Source organism: Ochotona princeps, chromosome 28 (genome assembly GCF_030435755.1).
Source record: "Ochotona princeps isolate mOchPri1 chromosome 28, mOchPri1.hap1, whole genome shotgun sequence".
NCBI classification, from domain to species: Eukaryota; Metazoa; Chordata; class Mammalia; order Lagomorpha; family Ochotonidae; genus Ochotona; species Ochotona princeps.
Window position 1 is genome coordinate 10,789,221 of NC_080859.1, and position 18,130 is coordinate 10,807,350.

Genomic DNA, 18,130 nt, shown 5'->3' on the forward strand with positions numbered 1-18,130 from the left:
GGAGCTTAGAAGATGCATATGGCTAACATGTCTGATCACCCAGTTTTGTTCCAAGTCAGGGGTCAATTCCCAATACTTTAAAAATGGGTGTTTCTATGACAACTCCCTAACTTGCTGACTAAGAAGTGGATGACCAACGTGAGGGATGAGGTCCTCCAAGTAATGCATGATCTGTGGTCTGCACTCCGTGACCCAGGGGCTCATCGGCTGACGTAATGCCTGTGTACGTCCCTTTCTCAAACCCCACACGTTACTCTTAGCTTGGGTGAAGCTTAAATCAGACTCTCACATAAATCAAGATGTCCACGATTTCATTTCGGAGTGGAAAGCACAATCCCAGGGGGGTCTACGTGAAGCATTTTCATCTTTCATGAGGAGTGATCCTGCTTATGTCTAGCCTCTACCCAGGCCCAGCGTCGAAATCAAAGCCTACAGGGTAACTCTCAGGAGCGGGATGCCTCATCGTCCACAATTTTAGGTCAAAAAAACTCTTTTTCTGTTCGATGACATTCTAAACTAAAATCCCAAACAGGTGTTCAATGCTGAGGCTGAAACCAAAATATTCCCTCATATAGTCTGCAACTCTGATAAGACTTCCCTCGGAAATATAATGGTTACATAGCCCTTGTAGAGCTTTAACAAACCCCTATTTTCTTCTTTCTACTCCATACAATGTGCAGTCTATTTGCACCCATTCAGGACTAAATTACAGATAAAGTTACAGCAAATTTGTTTTCTCAAAAAAGCAGTCAGCCCTAATATCCCTTGAGTAATAAAAGCCTTGTCTTTCATTCAGAACTAGAACTGGCATAATTTTCCCCCAGAAACAAACTCTACTTCCTGCAACAATGGACCTGTTCTTGAAACACTGAATGGGATATGGCTCAATTTGCAGGTGTTCAGGTAGAAAGGCAAAGGGGCATTTGACCCCCCGACTGGCAACTGTAGCTGTGGTAGGTAACTTCAGTCTGCTAGTTCTACCGTTCTATTAGATAAGCTGCCAGCATTTGCAGCTCTGAATTACCGAGGTAGCTTCCAGTGAATCAATAATTTATACAGATATATCTCATTCATTCTGATGGTATAAAGATACATACTTACAGCCTGCTGTAGCCATGGAAGAAAGCCAGCAAGACATTATTTAGGAAGAAAGAGGGGAAAAAGAAACCCATTTATCTATGTGAACAAAACCATCAAGTAATAATGACCTAGTGGCTTATTAATTTTATTTTTCAACTTTTCTAACCATCAGTGAGATGAGATAAACACAGTTTATGCATCTCAACAGGTTTGTGCTGACAAGTGTCAAGATAATATTTAAAACGATCAGATTGATTTTAAAATAGAGTGTTTTTATTTTTTCACATAGTAATACACCCAAGGTAAACAACTGGGAAGAAAACCACGCACCTGACAAAGTTGCAAGAAGCAGCTTAACTAAATCCCACAAATATTTTATCACTAAATTGCAGCATAAAATTATTTCTGAAGACGAGAATCAAACAAGCACTAAGCGTATTGCTAATATAACCTTATGCTGTTAATCATTACCTGGGGAAAATTATATAGTGTTTTATACACTAATGCTATGACATTTTTATTAACTCATAATCCCCATGCTAACAGTGTGCATTAAACAAGAAATAATTAAGAGGGCAGCAAATATTAAAAATGCCTACATTAAAGTTCTTCAATCACATTAAAAGGAGTGCTTTAACCAAAAGTTGTCTAGGCAAAGCAGTGCCCAGAACAATGTGGTTATAAAGGTTGGATTTAGTCATTCATAGACCCAGATCATCGAAACAGTGTTTTCATAACTTGTGGTATTGATCTTAAAATTTAAGAGAATTCACACTACAAATACATGATAAAAACTCTCCCCTAGCAACTTCAATTACACATAGTGACTATTTCTTGAAAGATCTGACAATTTATTTGAGGATAAGAAGCCACACACGTTGGTGCCTTGCCCATTTGCCTTTTAGTTCAAGGCTGGATGTGTCTGACTTGGACACACAAATGGGCTGCATTCAGCCCTGGTTCAGGAGACTGCATGCATGATCAGGGGCTGTAACAGATTTGCAAAGACGGTAGCAAGTCCATTTCCTACTCAGGTACACAGAGAAATCATTTTCTCCTTTCTTTTCCAAAGAAACACCCCTGGTAAACAGGGCAGATAGTAAAAGTCTCAAAGTGGAAGACAGTGAAAGGACGTGAGAGAGAACAAGACAATGAGAGATGTAGAGGGAGCAGTGGGAGATGGGGAGAGCAAGGCAGTTCGGGAAAGGCATCAGTATGCTAACCTCTGCCCCCCAATCCTCAAGCCCTTCTGTGTGCCACTCTGGGGCTGCCTGTTGTAACCAGTTAACATGGCTGGCCTTCCAGGAAGCAGAGAGAGGAAGGAGAAAGACTGGAGTTGTTCATTTCTGACAGAAGGAAAAGGGGAGAAATGTTTCCATACTGATCTCATTAGGATGACAGGAATAATGAGTGTGAATCCTACGTAGGCACCTTGGTGTGAGAGAAGAGGGCAATACACTCTCCACTCCCCGTTTGAGGATGTCTAGTATCAGCCTCACCCAGCACAACAGAGTGGGATTTTCCTGACAGATTTTGAGTTTTGCCACTGAAGTCATCTGGGTTGGTCATTTAACGCCTCCATGACTGAGTGTCTAGGAAAACTGGGAAAGACTTGCGTATGGCAGCTGAACCGTATTCTGAACACAACATCCTGCCATGGGCACTGGAAAGGCACCAAACACTAAACAACAACAACAACAACAACAAAAATGGCAGTTCTCAGCTTACAATTTGTTTTATTTCCAAGTTCCTTAAACTTAGGTTAAACAGTCATGCCAGTTAGAAATGGAACTCAAGTATCGTCAGATACGCCTCTGGTCTATCTTGACTGTCACGTGTTTGTAGCAAACACTGCTGGGACATCTTCCCTTGTGAATCCCCCTTCACTCTTCAGCCTGGGATAGAAGAGCTTCCAGAAATAATGCTAAGTGAAAGCTTTTTCCATACTGATACAAAAGCTGAAAGATGACTGAGCTCTTAACAGAACGCTGTGTTGTGCTTTTGCATATTAGTCAAGTCCAAACAACGTACAGGACCTTCCATTACCACTTAAAAGCATTTCATAAAGATGATTCAATTTAGCTGTCTTCACTCCAATAACTCTAGCAGCGATCAATTGATACAACAAGTTTACAGCAACCTATAAGTAATTTATACTCTAAAGTGGGCAATGCTATTGCTATTTTTATTTTGAATCCTATCAGAATACACCTCAATTTTTATTTCATTATGGCCACTACTTTGTAAAGGGATATTCCATTCCATCATGTTGTTTAACTTTGTTCTGGGATAGTTTAGATCCATAACGCTTTAATGCAAATTTACAAAGACCCAAAAAAATGTATAATAATACAATGAAGCTGGGTCACCAATTTTTCTAAGTAATTCATTCACTGGTTTCTCAGCATTTGGTTAGTCTAATGGAAATGTAGGCCATGAACAGATTCATCTCAGCAGTCTTTAACTTGGGCCATTGCTAGTAGCTTAAACTATTTACACAAGTCTGTGAGAATGTATGCTTGGATTCTGGGAAATATATTTTTAACGAGTCAACATTTACTTTGGGATTCAGTCAATTATACTACTTAAGGTCAAATAGAAATTCTTACCTAAAACATATCTTACTCAAACTGTGAATCCCTTAAGATCACTTTATTATTGCACATATACCTCTGCCCAGTGTTTCAGAAAGCAATAGTGTGATGTAATCTCAACTAGTAGAAAAGTTACTCAAAACTCAGGGTACATGATTTAGGGACCTTTTTAGGCCCTACCTCTTTGTATTAGGAAGGCGGGGTTTGGGATGGTTGGAGCTGAGGTTGGAATACATGTGTTGCTAGCATCCTAAGCACCAACATTCCCATTCCACAGCTGTTGCTCTGGGAAGGGATCAGGAAGCTCTGTGAGGAGGTTCCCTCTCTGTCGCCCTAACCACCCATCTTACACAATGCACTCAGGCATCTTATCTGGAGAGACAGGACCTGCATGGAATGCACAGCTGAGATTCAGTGTTCAGAACTATAACTGCTACAGCAGGCTCATGCTCTGACAATAGAAACAGTGAAGGACACAGTGAACACTCACTTCTAGGAGGAACTGAAAGGTCCCTAAATACCAGCCTCTGGCAGAGGTTTGCAGTGGGCTTATGCAATGGAAGAACCAAACTCCTTTTTTTTTAAAGAATCTGAACAAAATCAGATATATCTGGCTTCTTGGAAGCTTTCACTATTGCTGTCTAGAGAAAGCAAACAGAGCCATCTGACCTTCAACATTTATGAACACAATTTCTCTGAGTAGTAATCATGACTCTACTAACACCCCCTCAAAATACAGCTGCTTTCTTCTATAACCTTCAGGGTATTAACTGGTGCACAGTTAATGGGTCACTTCTGACAGTTTTTACTTGGTGACCCCTTACTTTCTATTTCTCTAATCAAAAAATGGGAACATTGTTTAATTCATCAGCATTTCATGATAAAACTGGATGAGCTATTTTTGTCTCAAACTTTTGAGCATTGTCTGGAATTTGCTTGGCAGGGATTGTTTACAATACAAACTACAGAAACTGTGGTAGAATTGCTTGTGTACAGCAATGTGGAATACAGAACAAGATATACCTAGATGCTATTGAAAAGTTCTTGATTCCTGTGTTGAGCTGAGTAAATCATCATGCAGAATAGTCAGAAGTGTCCTCATAGTTTTAAGTGACTTCTATTTCCCAACCTTTCCCCCTGCCCTTCCAGTGAAGATCTAATAGGCAATTGAGCCTAATGAAGTATGCTTTTATACCTCTGACATATGATAGTCATTTAAGGACATAAAGATCAGCTATTAGCCATAAATAGCAAGCAATGTATGGACAAAACCCATCAATGAGAGGTTATAGTATGTAGACCAGAGTTCATGTTCACCCTACTTCCACATCTTAGCAAAACACAGCAAGGCACCTTTGGAGACAGAGGAAGGAAGCAAACCTTCATGTAGATTTACATGGAGGAGGAAATCAAATTTTTCAATATCTGCAAAGTCAAATTCCCCCCTTTCAACCAGACTCCAAATTGCTAATTTTGTACAGTAACCACAAACTCTGTTTCTCTAGAATGCCTCCTTATGGGAATAACTTACATCGCATGCAAGTCAGACTTTACCACCGCAAGTGTGAAAGCAAACACGGCTCGGCTGCCATTAAAGCTTGTTTACAGCATGCATTCTCATCAGAGCTATCATGGTTCTTGGTGAGGGGAACAACAAAAACCTGAGATACCACCACCACTTGTGGCCCTCCAAAACACAGTCCTCTGAACAACATCTTTTCCCTTATTATTTCATTCATTTCATTTAAATTAAAGTTATTTTTAAACTAGAGTGGTTATAAGAAAAAAGTCGAGAAGCACTGATTTAAGAACAAATTAAAGCCACATTTTATCCCTGTAATTTTTATTTCATTGTTCTTTGATTCTGAGTTTTCTCTGATTTTCTGGTCATTATGCCCCTTGAGCTGCAAGCCGATGACTGTTGGGAACATCTTTACTGTTATTGATCTCTAAATGTTACTGCTTGCTGAGTGTTGGGCCTGCCATCACAGAAACGGAGAAGACGCCATGTAAAGCCATGACCCACAGGCCTCCCAGTGTCAAAGGTTGACTATTATGTCTATCTCCAATTTTTACTGTAATGGTAAAATGTGGTAAGATGATGGCAAGGGAACAGGCAAGGAAAAACAGAAACAACTTCTTTCACAATATTTCAGGCTAGCTTTTCACTTGCTAGATTGGCTCCTAATACATTCATCATTCTAACAAATGGCTTTAGAACTAGTCACAACAGACAGTTGGCACCACAGAAAATTTGTGTTTCTATTTCTTAGCATGGATCCAGTACAAAGGGGGTAAGAAATCACATGCAGAGGGAACTTAAAAATCATGGATATTACCAACAGTATCTATGCCATGATTGACATTGCTTGAAGAGATATTGCTCTTCCTATACAATATACTCTTTCTATACCCATTCTATATAAAATCAGTTATATAAGTATTGCACCATTTAAATCTTTCCTTCACAAAATACTTAAAATTGCAATGGAATGTGGTTTGTCATTTTGCTCAGCATGTGTGTCCCTTACAATTTAAATTCCAAGTTTCAAAGAAGAAATTTGTTCAGAGGATCAGAAGATTGGTTTAGGAAATTGGACTGTAATAGCGAGACATCTCTAAACCCTTATTTTATAATTTCTTGATCCTTTGCTAACTCAGTTGTAAAACATGAACCATGTAGAGGAGACTGAAGGATCTCATAAATGGGAAGAGGCTGAGACCACCTGACAGGTGACGAGGGGAGGCAGCTGGAAGTGAAACGGGACAGTGTTTATAACGGCAGAAGACGGCCCCAAGAAGTGTGACACCTTCCACCCTCCTAACTTCTACTGCATTCACCCTTTAGGTTTGCAAGAAGGTTACTTCTTGGGTTTGAACCGCTATCATAGTTGTGTGGATGGGGCTTATGTCTGACAACAATACAGCACAACACTATATATAATATGAGAAACATGAAATAGTTGTATGTTCCCCAAATTACTTAAGAAGAGCATATCTCCGGATTAGAACAACCTGGTTCCATGTCAGAGGACAAAGAAGACAGAACTGAGGTCTAACGAAACATGCGTATCAGCTGCTGCTGGGATTAAACTTTTATTGTAAATATAAAATAAAATTTAGGAGGAATAAGCTTTTCAGAGTAGCAGTCCCTGTGGCTTATGTGATTATTTCCCTCCAAAGACCACAAAACCCTTTTGGTGACATTTATTAAAATAAACAAAAAAGGACGTTCGCATCATCTAAACAGAACAAAAATCTGATTTGCAAATGTACTCTGTTGCATATATAATAGATAAAACAACAAAGGGAAAATGACCATACACACAAATAAGCCTGCCAACAAAACCAGAGCATCAATCCTCAGGAAAGATTACAGAAAACTGTTTGTTCCACTGTTAGCTGCTTTTTTTTGGTCTTAACTAAGATTCAGCATTGGTTTTCAACTAGCAGTGATCTATCTTAAAGTCCAATTCACGTTTAATTCCTGGTCTTTGGGTGGGTGGGCATAAGGGGCTTTTAAGTAATTGCAGGAATTTATATGTAATGTTTAGTGAAATCTAATTTACTTTTCAGGTAATTTAGGACAATGTTTGGAAAAAATTCTCTGGCAATGAGATAAATTTTAGGGAAAAACATGTATTTTCAGTAGCAATTTGATATGCTAGAATGCCTATATGAATCAGGCATAGTCTTTACAGAAAAAAAATCACAGAACTAAATGATTTTAAGTGTGCATACTTTTTCACTCAATAAAAGGAATTCTGGGTAACTTTGCAGGTATGTAGCTATTTTGTAAATCTGTGATATTGTTAAGTTTTCTTCTTCTTTTCTCTTACCTGCAAAGGAAATGTGTAACATAGCTTAAGCCTTGTATATATTAAATGGAAATAATGTCTAGCAAACTTAGTGTTTGAAGCAAGACAGGAAAAAGGATTGAAGTATAGTATGATTTTTGATAAATTGTTAAGTATCTGATCTGATAGGATCATCAATTGTAAGTCATTTTGGCTTTGTGCTTGTTCAATTTTTTGGTATCTTTCTATTTCTCTGTTGTGTGGAAACCAACAAAATATATTTAGAACATACACTTTTTCGTATTCTGGTTTTACTGGAATTACAGTAGCAACAACAAAAAGCTACAGTTTTCAAATAAAACATGTGTCAATATTATTTGAAAACTGTCAAAGTCTTGAAGCATAATCTTTGTTAGTGAAGCTCTCCTGACGGCTCTTAGATTTGCAAAAATAGTAATTTCTGATGTAAACCTAACATGACCTTCCATATACGTAGTGTTAAGTAATTACCCTACATTTCATTGTTCAGCAATATGAATGCTAAGACTTGAACTACAGGTGATAGAGACAAGTCTTTGTTTTTGCACTGCTATTTCTTCTTAAGCAACTCTCTTGAGACCTTGACCGTGAAGACTACTTTAAATATCCCTATGGTTTGCAATAACTTTTTATAAAATCCATCAGTAGCTTAATAGCAGGGGACAGCAAACCTATCCCAAGGCACCATTAAGAGTCTATTGTCTCCTGGTCGTTGCACTGTACCCCCACAGCCTCTGCATGCCCAGTTCTCAGCTTTCTCCTAGTGCTTCCTCCATTTTTTACAAAAACACAATCATTTGCTACACAGAGCTGCCTCATGCCATTCTTTGCATACATCATCTCCATTTTTTTTTCCTTCTCTTCCTGCATAATGGCCCAGCTTTTCTGCGGGTAGCTGATGGTCCCAAGTGTGATCTTTTTCTAAAATAGGGATTGAATGAAAGTAAAGCACAAATTAGCTGAAGGCAAAGGAAAACCAGGCCTTTGAAAGACCCAGAAAGGGATAAATAATGAACCAGACTGGCCCCAATGAACTGCTGTGGAGGCAAATCTTACTTCTCTCTCTCTCTCTCCCTCCCCCCCCTTCTCTTTCACACACACACACACACACACACACACACACACACACACACACACACACACACACGAGAACACCAAGTTGAAGCTAGGGGGAAGAATCTCCATCAGCAAGCTACACCTTGCGAGAGGTTTGAAACCAGCAGCAGTCCAGAAAGGAACGGACACAAATGGCTTTTACGAGCTAAGACTTCAGCATTCAAACATGCCTTTTTGGAATACAAGGTCCTGCTACGAGTTGACATCTCTTCATAATTCATGTTCATTGCACCTCTAAGTAAAATATGTGTCTCCCTTTAGTTATTCTGTTAGAAATGGTACTTTGAAGGCAAGAGGACATTTTTGATAATGCACATCTTAAGACTTTTCATTAAAGTACCAAATTTAAATTCTACCTTTTTGTGCACTCTGACATTTTTGTCTGGCATTTTCATTAATTTTGCGACATACATAAATGTAGCTGAAATGTTAACTGATCAATACTTTGTCTCTCTCATGTAGCACTACCGCTCCACTCCCCAAGGACCTACACAGCAGAACAGAAATTAAATGTGTAAAATATCAAATGTTAATGTTAAACACAGCGGCACTTACTGTATAACGACAGAAAAGGCTAAAACAATTCCAAATGGACAGATGGTACCACAAATTATCTACAATCACATTTAAAGATTAAAGTTTGTCCTGCAGGATAATTCTCTGACGCACACCGCAGTGTGTCCTTTTACTGATAGCTCAGTTGTCCAATTATTTTTGTGCTCATTACAGTGAGAAATGACAGTACTGGAAGGAGAGATGTACCGGATTTTTTTTTTCTCCCATGTTGCACCCACTGACATCCACAAGAACACAAAGGTCTGGTCAAAAGCCTGATGAAAATTAGGCCCAATTTATGAGACGTTCCCAAGTCCACAACAGATGATTCCTGAAGATGAACAGGCCGACTGCACCACACATGTCTGTGTTTGCTTTTAGGCCAAGATTCAAGGGAAGATGTAAAGACCTTATTTACAGCACAAAAAAGTGAGGCGATTCCAGAAACAAATTTGCTTATAGTTGATCCACCTACAGACCTACTGCATTTTTTGTGAATGTCAAATGACTTTAGATCTCCCCCATGGCACACAGGGAGTGGTTGGAAGGCTGGGCTTATGCTAAGTCTTCCTTCATAGACACTGGAATCAATCAATCAATCAATCTATCTATCTATCTATCTATCTAGATTTATGTCTTGATTTCATTGTTCTACATCTATTTTTGGACAGTACATTACAAACAAAAAACTAAAATGTAATTTAAAAAGTAACCCTTATACGCTTGACTGGTCTGGGACAAAAACCAAGGTGTGGGGCCCGGCGGCGTGGCCTAGCGGCTAAAGTCCTCGCCTTGAAAGCCCCGGGATCCCATATGGGCGCCGGTTCTAATCCCGGAAGCTCCACTTCCCATCCAGCTCCCTGCTTGTGGCCTGGGAAAGCAGTCGAGGACGGCCCAAAGCTTTGGGACCCTGCACCCGCGTGGGAGACCTGGAAGAGGTTCCTGGTTCCCGGCTTCGGATCGGCGCACCGGCTCGTTGCGGCACTTGGGGAGTGAATCATCGGACGGAAGATCTTCCTCTCTGCCTCTCCTCCTCTCTGTATATCTGACTTTGTAATAAACTGAATAAATCTTAAAAAACAAAAAAAACCAAAAAAAACCCCAAGGTGTGCAATGATACAAAGGCATGGCTGTATCAGGCAGCTGCAATTATAAAAAGTGGGCCAAGTGCAACCAATATTATAATAATAATAATATATATCATATATTATATAATTATATATAATAGAATAATGAGGCTCAAGAGGGAATGATGGGTACAACATGTGTATAGCAATGGGGTGCTTCTCACACGCTCTTCCAAATGGCGGAGTTCTCTTCAGTAACTTGCCCCCGAAGGCTCTATGTACACGGGGAGAAACTTTGAAACCTTCAGTTTTAAAATGCATCATTTCGCATCTGTGAGATGAATAAAAGTTCCCCAGTAGCCTTTATCTGTACTGATTTGATACTAAAATTATAAGACATATATTTTAAAAACTCCTTTTACAGAGGAACTGATGTGTGCTGTGTGGCCCTGGGCAAGAATTAACTTCTCTGTGCTGAAGTTTCTTCCTTTGTGTACTGGGAAAATATCAGAATCTGTCTCAGAAGAGTTTTAGGGACATGAAAATCGTGAATGCACAAGAAGCAGTTCCCTGGCATATGTTAAACAACTAATAAATATTGTTGTGATGATTACATAAGCACCTTCATATGTCAGAATTTCAGGTTGAAACAGATGATTGACTAAGAATTATGAAAGAGTTTAAAATCCAAAAGGAAACTCCGGGAAAAATCACACAATAGCTTTAAGTTATGTCTATTATGATTTAATAACTACCTTTATTATAATAAACTATTATTTATCTGGCTTCATTCAAGAATGAATTTCTCCAAAAAAGAGATGTGTTCAGCTGGACTGATTCCTCCACAGACTCAGGCAGCTGTTGGCTTGAGGCGCCAAGTGCAGGTGCCACTAAAGGCTCAGGGCAAGAAGCAACTTCACACCTTCATCAGCTCCTGGTCCAGATCTACAGCAAGGCCTTTGGGCTGTATTATTCATTGTTAAATCTCATTCAGTAGCAAGTAACTCTGTACTTTTCTCCAAGGAAACACTCCATACTATCTTTTTTCCTCCTGTGTGTGTACTTTGTAGCTGGGGGTCTGTTTTTACCATGAGATTCTGTGGACCCTTATCCTACATCTGCTCCTCTTTTATATAAGCCTCCCACATTCAACTGTGTATAACAGGACGAATGTGGCCACCTGCTAAGAAAGAGGCACATTTCTGCCTTAGTAGTGGGGTTTGTCTTACAGTGAAGTCGCTCGAGAAATACCATGTACATGGACCTAAGTTTCCCGGAATTCTGGTATTTGATTTTTTTTTTTTTTTAAGAACAAGGGAATTTTGAAGGAAGGCTGCCATCTTGAACTCACTTGACATTGACATGTGTGTCTTCCAGAAGACAGAGATTAGAGGAAGGTGCACACGCCAGTCATGTTAAAGAACTCAAAACGAATATTCCTGAAGAAATGACAGGCTTTTGTACACTGCCCTGCTTTTGGCTTTTGCAAACAGCTGTGGAGAATGTCTTTGGAAAGAGTGAATCAAAAATGGCAGTGTGACCTTTGTCGTGGAATTTTACTGCTATTCTAAGGCCCTATAGATTCTGGAAGTAATGATATAATATAGACCCAGAAACTCAGCATCATTTTTTCTCACGAATGTCAAAATGTCTTATGCCAGGGAGAAAAAATATCCGAATAAAGTTGCTGTTAGAATACGCCGATAAACTTCTTATGTGACAGGGTAACTAAAAGACCATTGAGAGAAGGAGTTTTTCCCTACAACTTAACAATAATGACAAGTGCTTTCTTTAAGGAGACAACAGCATGTCTATGGGAAGAAGGCTGCCTAACTTTCTGGTAACTTACAACACAAAGGGACATGCACACTCTTTGTTTCTGTGCTCAGCCATTAAAGAAAGTCTCCATACAAGGCTGGAGAGGAAGATAGAACTCCAAAGACCAAACAGCTGTGCAACCCCTCATTTGAATGGTAATACTAAAAAAGGTTGATTTGTTAGTAATTAAGGCTCTTCTTGGAAGAGCCCATGATAAAGTTGGATTTTACTAAACTGGCAACTCTCAGGAAACATAAGGTCCTCATATTCTCACACACACAAAAAATAAAATAAAGGATTTCAAAAGGAGGACTCCCACGAAACTTCCAACTAAAATCCTCCATAAGCAACAATAACGTAAGAACAGAAAATTCCAGCAAAAGCTAATGGGAAAGTGTTATTTGTTTGTTTGTTTGTTTTGATTTTCCCACTCTGCCATTAGATTTCATTATGAGTTTTTAAATGATCAGAGTAAAAGGTTGTAAGTGGAACACAGAGGGCTATTTGACCCTATCATCGCCTCACTGGTGACTTTAAAAAGGGAAAACCTTAGATAGAACAAAACATCTGCTAAATATGTCCATCCACTGATAACCGATTCACGTATTAGAGCACAACCAATGGGCCTTCTATTGTCAAGGATTTTCATAACTTGACAAAATAACAAGGAAAGCATAAAATCAAACCGAGGACTGTCAAGACAATGGCTGTTCTTATATCTCATACTCAGGCGTTTTCCTGGCCTTCCTATTGGCATTTTGGAATTATGCAATATGCAAAAATTTCACTTTTTAACTGTCAGGGGGAAAATTATACATTGGCTGAGATGGCTCGCGTTCCGGAAATCTGAGGGGAGGGAGATGTATTCTTGGATTCAGACCTTGTACAATCCATCAGGTCCCTGCCCACGGCAAATCTGTCCAGTCAAGTCTTAAAATAGGAGTTTTTAAATGGCCACATCAACGGAACTGTTACTATAGCCACAGAAACACGTAGCCCCAATGACTGCATTTAATGAATAACAATGTAAGTCATACAGTGTGATCATACCACAAAAGCAGCGAGACTCCTCGGGGGTGAATCCCAGTCAAAGCAACTATTCACGTAGTACGCGGCATTCACAAGCACCATGACACAGCGTTTCATTCTGATAAAGTTTCTTAGTAGGAGCTGTAAGGGAAACGCAACTGTAATCAGAATTCGCAGGGCTGCAAGCCATCAGGTACCTTGACAAATGCTTCAAGTTTACTGTGCTTTACAAAGGATTCAGCAAGTACATAAAGGTGCAAGACACCCCACACACTTTGCCTCACAAGCTAAAGGAAATGCAGTATTCCTGGAGAAATCAGATAGAACTGACTTCGAAGCATAACTTCTTACCAAAATACATATTTTAAAAATAGGACGAATATAGGTTGGGCTACCTTTTGTTCTTGAGAAAACATCACCAATAGATTTGAATTTCTATTTTGCGACTCACACTATGAAAATTTATTAATTGCAGATGCTTACCACATTGTGGTCTTCATATTCACTAAATGTCTTAATGCCAACAGATCTCAAATTAAAATAGATAACTTGGGGTGTTTTTATTTAGGATCTTAGAAGCTGGTCGAGTATTGTTGCTTTATTCTAGAAAACAAAGCTTTGTCACCCTTTTAGCCTGGTATCTGCCGTTCTTTCTATCATTCATTCTCTGTCTTCCACTTGAAACTGAATCTATGTTTTCTCATTATTTTCCATACTTCTGAAACTGGAGAAAGTTTTGTGTGAACAAATGTTCTACAAAAATCTTCTCTTAAAAAAGGTATATAAGAATGGATGCAATTTCCACTTTAAAACTATAACATGACCTCAGCTGTACAAAGAAGAGTCCATGTAATGGAGAATGGCTCAAAAATTACAAACATGTATTACTTGATACTATAATAATATATATGCAGGATAATATTTTTCTCCTTTTAAGTTCATATTTCAATGCTATTTTGCTTTTTTACAGCACTAGATAATTAGTGTTTACCGAGGTCCAATCATATCAGAATAGATATGGATTAATATAGACACACATATGTGCATACCAGTTTAACAAGTTACTAAAACTGAAATTTCTCTCAGGCAAAATAAAGAATGCCCCATTTTTTTCCCTTCTTTGTTCTGATCATGTGCCTTTGAAAGCTACTTTTACTGTTTTTCTCTCTAATCATAGACATACGTATATAACCTATATTTCTATTGGGACAAATATTACAATTTTAATTCATGCGCTGCCTTAAAATATCACTGGTCATGATGAATTTGTTAGGAGAAAACCAAAAGAATATTTTTAGGTCTCTAATGTCACAGAAAATCATTAAGTATTTCAAGGTGCAAATCGGTCCAATAAACTTCCAATGTGTTATAAATACACACGAGTTTAGCTCTGTTAATTGGCTGTCCATGATTTTTAAAGAGGGATCATTTAGTAATTCCTCACTTTGAGATCAAATCTAATTTAAAATGATCATGATGGATACTGAGTTTAAATGAAAAATTCTTCATCATAGGAAACAAAATCTCAGATTTCCAGATTTTTTATTTGCTCTGCTAAAAAGGCCAATAAAAGTTCACTTCTCAAAGATCATGGTCAAAATCTAATTAACAGGAAGGTTCCCCTTAGATGGGGGCCCCGTGAGCTGGATTAGCGGGAGGAGCTCTCCAGTGTTCGCTTTCCACACACCTGCAGTGTACCTGTGGGTGGTCTGCATGTAGATTGGAACCTCAGCTTTTGGCATTCTCATTTACACATTCCATGGCAATCAAATTGTATTTTCTGTTCCAAATGACCACTCTGTTGCTAATGCATGAACCACATATCCATTATACACAGCCCCTACAGTATCCCCTTTCCCTTCTGAGCACTGCCCCCTCCAGTTTATGAGTTTAGTGTTGTCCTTGTTTGATCTTGGGAAGAAAGGAAAGAAGAGAGTAGAGAGAAACAAAGGGGAAAAAGCAAGAAATTGCCATTTTCAATCAGTAGATGATCAAAAATCCCACCGCCTTCCCCCCCTCCTACCTCCGTAGTGTATCTGATTTTACTTCGATGTTTTATACTCAGGCTTTCCCAGAGGGAGTCATCTTGACTTTTTTTTTCTTTTCTTTTTATTACCTGTTTAGAGAGTCTGTTTTCCTCTTCAATGTACTTCTGTTCTTTGGGTATTAATGTCCGTAAACTGGCTTTCACCTACACATCAACACATGTGTCTGTTATGGATTAATAGAGTACAAATGTTTACAAGCTTTTCACGCAGTTCAATTTGCAATCATTTCTATAGTTTTCAAAGTCTTGGCTCCTGTGCTCATAAAATATAAATGTCGACAGTTGCGCATGCACGCATTCGCCCTTCGGAATGCCGGCAGAGCAGCAGGGCCGGGGCACCGGCGACCACAGCGCCTGTGGCCAGCTCGCACACACAGTGTGGATGTGCCGGGCGGTGGCAGAAGCGCTATCTCCAAGACACATCAAGGTTTAGAGAAAACGAGGAATGACAGAAATTCTCTACAAATCAGGAACAAAAGCTTTCATGAAACTGAACTCTTTAGCAGTACAAAAAAGCCAAAGTTAAGACTTACAGCATTAAAAATCACATCTATTTCAAGATAGATGACCCCTTTTGTTGGCCCTGTCAGCTGCTTGTTTTTCAAGACGTAGGCTTTCTGTTCACCATTTTGAATCTGCGGGAAAAGGACATGACAGCCGTCTGTCTCTCAGTCTCCACTGAATACACTCCCTCGGTGACCTTTGACCCCCAGCTGCTGAAACTGACAGAAAACCCAAAACAACTGTGGCAATTTTGACAAGTACCTGTTCATTACCACGATCAAGTCTGTCAGGAAAAATTAACTATCATGGGATTCAACATGGCCGTGAATTGAGTATGTTAAAATTTTTAGTGTTCTTATTACAGACCTTGGTTGAGAAATGACAGACACAGAACTGAGGGCTTTTTTTTTTCCTTGAGCAAAAGCAACGCCGAACAGTTTGTCTGGTGGATAAAACTTACACAGAGCAACGGGATAGCAACTTTGCCCAGAAAGTCGGCACTTCGGTCCCGATCTTCATCATAAACTGTCACTTCAAGAACGGAATGGATATCTTTAATATTGCTGCAGAATAAGCATATGGGAGGAAAAATATTTCATCAGTGGACTACAAGGGGTTGGAGAATTTGAATGGCTCCAGCTGACTGTGTGTGTGTGCGTTTCTCTGTGTTATTTGCATACACACATGCACAGGGTAGCTTGGTAGCTGACAGAATTTTCCCAGAATGCAACATAGTCGCCCAAAAGGAAGGTTCTGTTCCCTACAACTTTGAACAATATTGTAATGTCAAGCTGTAATTGGTTTAGGAAATATAATTTTTTTTTGGTCTGGATGGGCACAGAATGTTATTACAAAAATATCAATAAATGGCATTGGCTTTTTTTTTCAACAATTTTTCTTAACATGATGACAATGGTTTCTGTTTTCTTGTTACCACCAGGTTTGGTATCAGCAGGACTAATATATATATATATATATGATTATTTTATTATTATATATATAATAACTGTCCTTTCTTTTTATAATAACAGGACATCTCCTTTTTTATTTACAGCTCTCACCGAAACATTGGCTTCATTTCCACTAGGTTTACCATAAAAATGAACAAACAAAGAAAACAGAATGAAGGAAACTGTAACATTCACAGCTACTGTACCACCCTGAAATTGAGAGATTAGGTAGCTTCCCTTACGGTCCAGAGAAAATCTATGCTAATAAACAACTGTTTGAGCCTTTCATATTTTTGTCTCTCAAAAAAAAAAATAAGTGTAAATTGTTGGAAGCAGTTATTCTTTGATCAAATTGTTTACCAAGAAAACATGAATTAAGAGAAAACAAACATACCAGAAAAAAAAAAAACCAAACATCGTTGAATTTATTCATTACTGACAAGCCACCATCACGTGTGAGAAGAGGCCTATCAGCACACAATTAATGGCTTTGACAATAATCAAACCTATTCATTCAGTTACGCACAGTACAGAAAAACACTCTCCGGAGCTCCCTTAGCAGTGCAGGTCTCCTGACCATGCTTTAATCTCTTATAAATATGGGACATTTCTTAATATTAAAGCAGTGAGATAATGAAAGCTGATTAATTACTGGCTCTTAAACTGAGGCATTACAAAGAATTAATGAGGAGTTTAGTAGTTCTTCTTACACACACACACACACACAAAATAGAATTATGTTATTAAAAAAAACTTTTAACAAGTCTTCCCGCTTGGAGAGTTTTCCTTTGTTCTGAGTTCATTTCTTAAGCCCGGCTTAAAGAAACCAATTCTGGGGGATACTTTTAAGGTAGTATCTGTAGCTGTTACAAGGAGTGATGGAAGGCTTACAAAACTCTTCAAAAACAAAAGAAACATGAACTCAAAGGGTGTCTGGATCTCTGGAACAATGCTTAATATTTTTTACTGTGCTAAAATGAAACAAAGCCCAAGCAAAGCACCTGCTGAATCCCTGTCCGGGGTTGTTTGCTGATTTCAGCAATGGAACAAATAGAGCTTTGTCCCCTCCATGTCAATGTGGTGGGAGACGGATTTCAATAGAAAGTATAAAAGGAAGAAGCAGTATGGCCAGGCAGTTGATGGGCGCAAAGCCCCTGCTCAAATCATGGAAAAGCACAGAACAAAGACACAGGGCATCCCCAGATTTCTCTCTCCGGAAGGGAAGAGGTTAGGAGATACATCCCTAGGAGTGAAGGCAGACCAGATGCAGGGCTGTGACACGATGAGGAACACACCACACACGTGTGGGGACACACACACAGTCTCAACGAGAAACGTAACTGAACACCATCTGTGAGATGAAGCCACGGCCACGGCCACTTACAATGTGAAGACTTTGTTCCACTCGGGATTGAGATTCTTGTAGACAGTATGTGTCAGCAGCCTGTCGTTATTCAGCTCCACCACACAAAATGGGTCACTTTTACCTAGGAGAGATTTGGGAGGTGTGTTTTTTAGTATAAAAAGTACCCAC

At 39.0% G+C, this 18,130-nt stretch overlaps 1 protein-coding gene across 12 annotated transcripts in view; it reads right to left on the reverse strand.

Moving 5' to 3' along the window:
• The window catches only part of MCTP1 (multiple C2 and transmembrane domain containing 1), a 425,601-nt gene that overhangs the window by 129,540 nt on the left and 277,931 nt on the right, over window positions 1–18,130 (reverse strand). For 10 of the 12 annotated variants that reach the window (XM_058656258.1, XM_058656260.1, XM_058656255.1 and 7 more), the window contains 5 exons: window positions 17,981–18,083; window positions 16,107–16,209; window positions 15,676–15,777; window positions 15,212–15,286; window positions 13,117–13,236 (listed from right to left, as the gene is read on the reverse strand). In XM_058656258.1, the coding sequence (XP_058512241.1) occupies window positions 13,117–13,236; window positions 15,212–15,286; window positions 15,676–15,777; window positions 16,107–16,209; window positions 17,981–18,083 (503 nt within the window). The remainder of the gene's footprint in view (window positions 1–13,116; window positions 13,237–15,211; window positions 15,287–15,675; window positions 15,778–16,106; window positions 16,210–17,980; window positions 18,084–18,130) is intronic. The other 2 variants (XM_058656254.1, XM_058656259.1) reach the window with 2 other exon arrangements.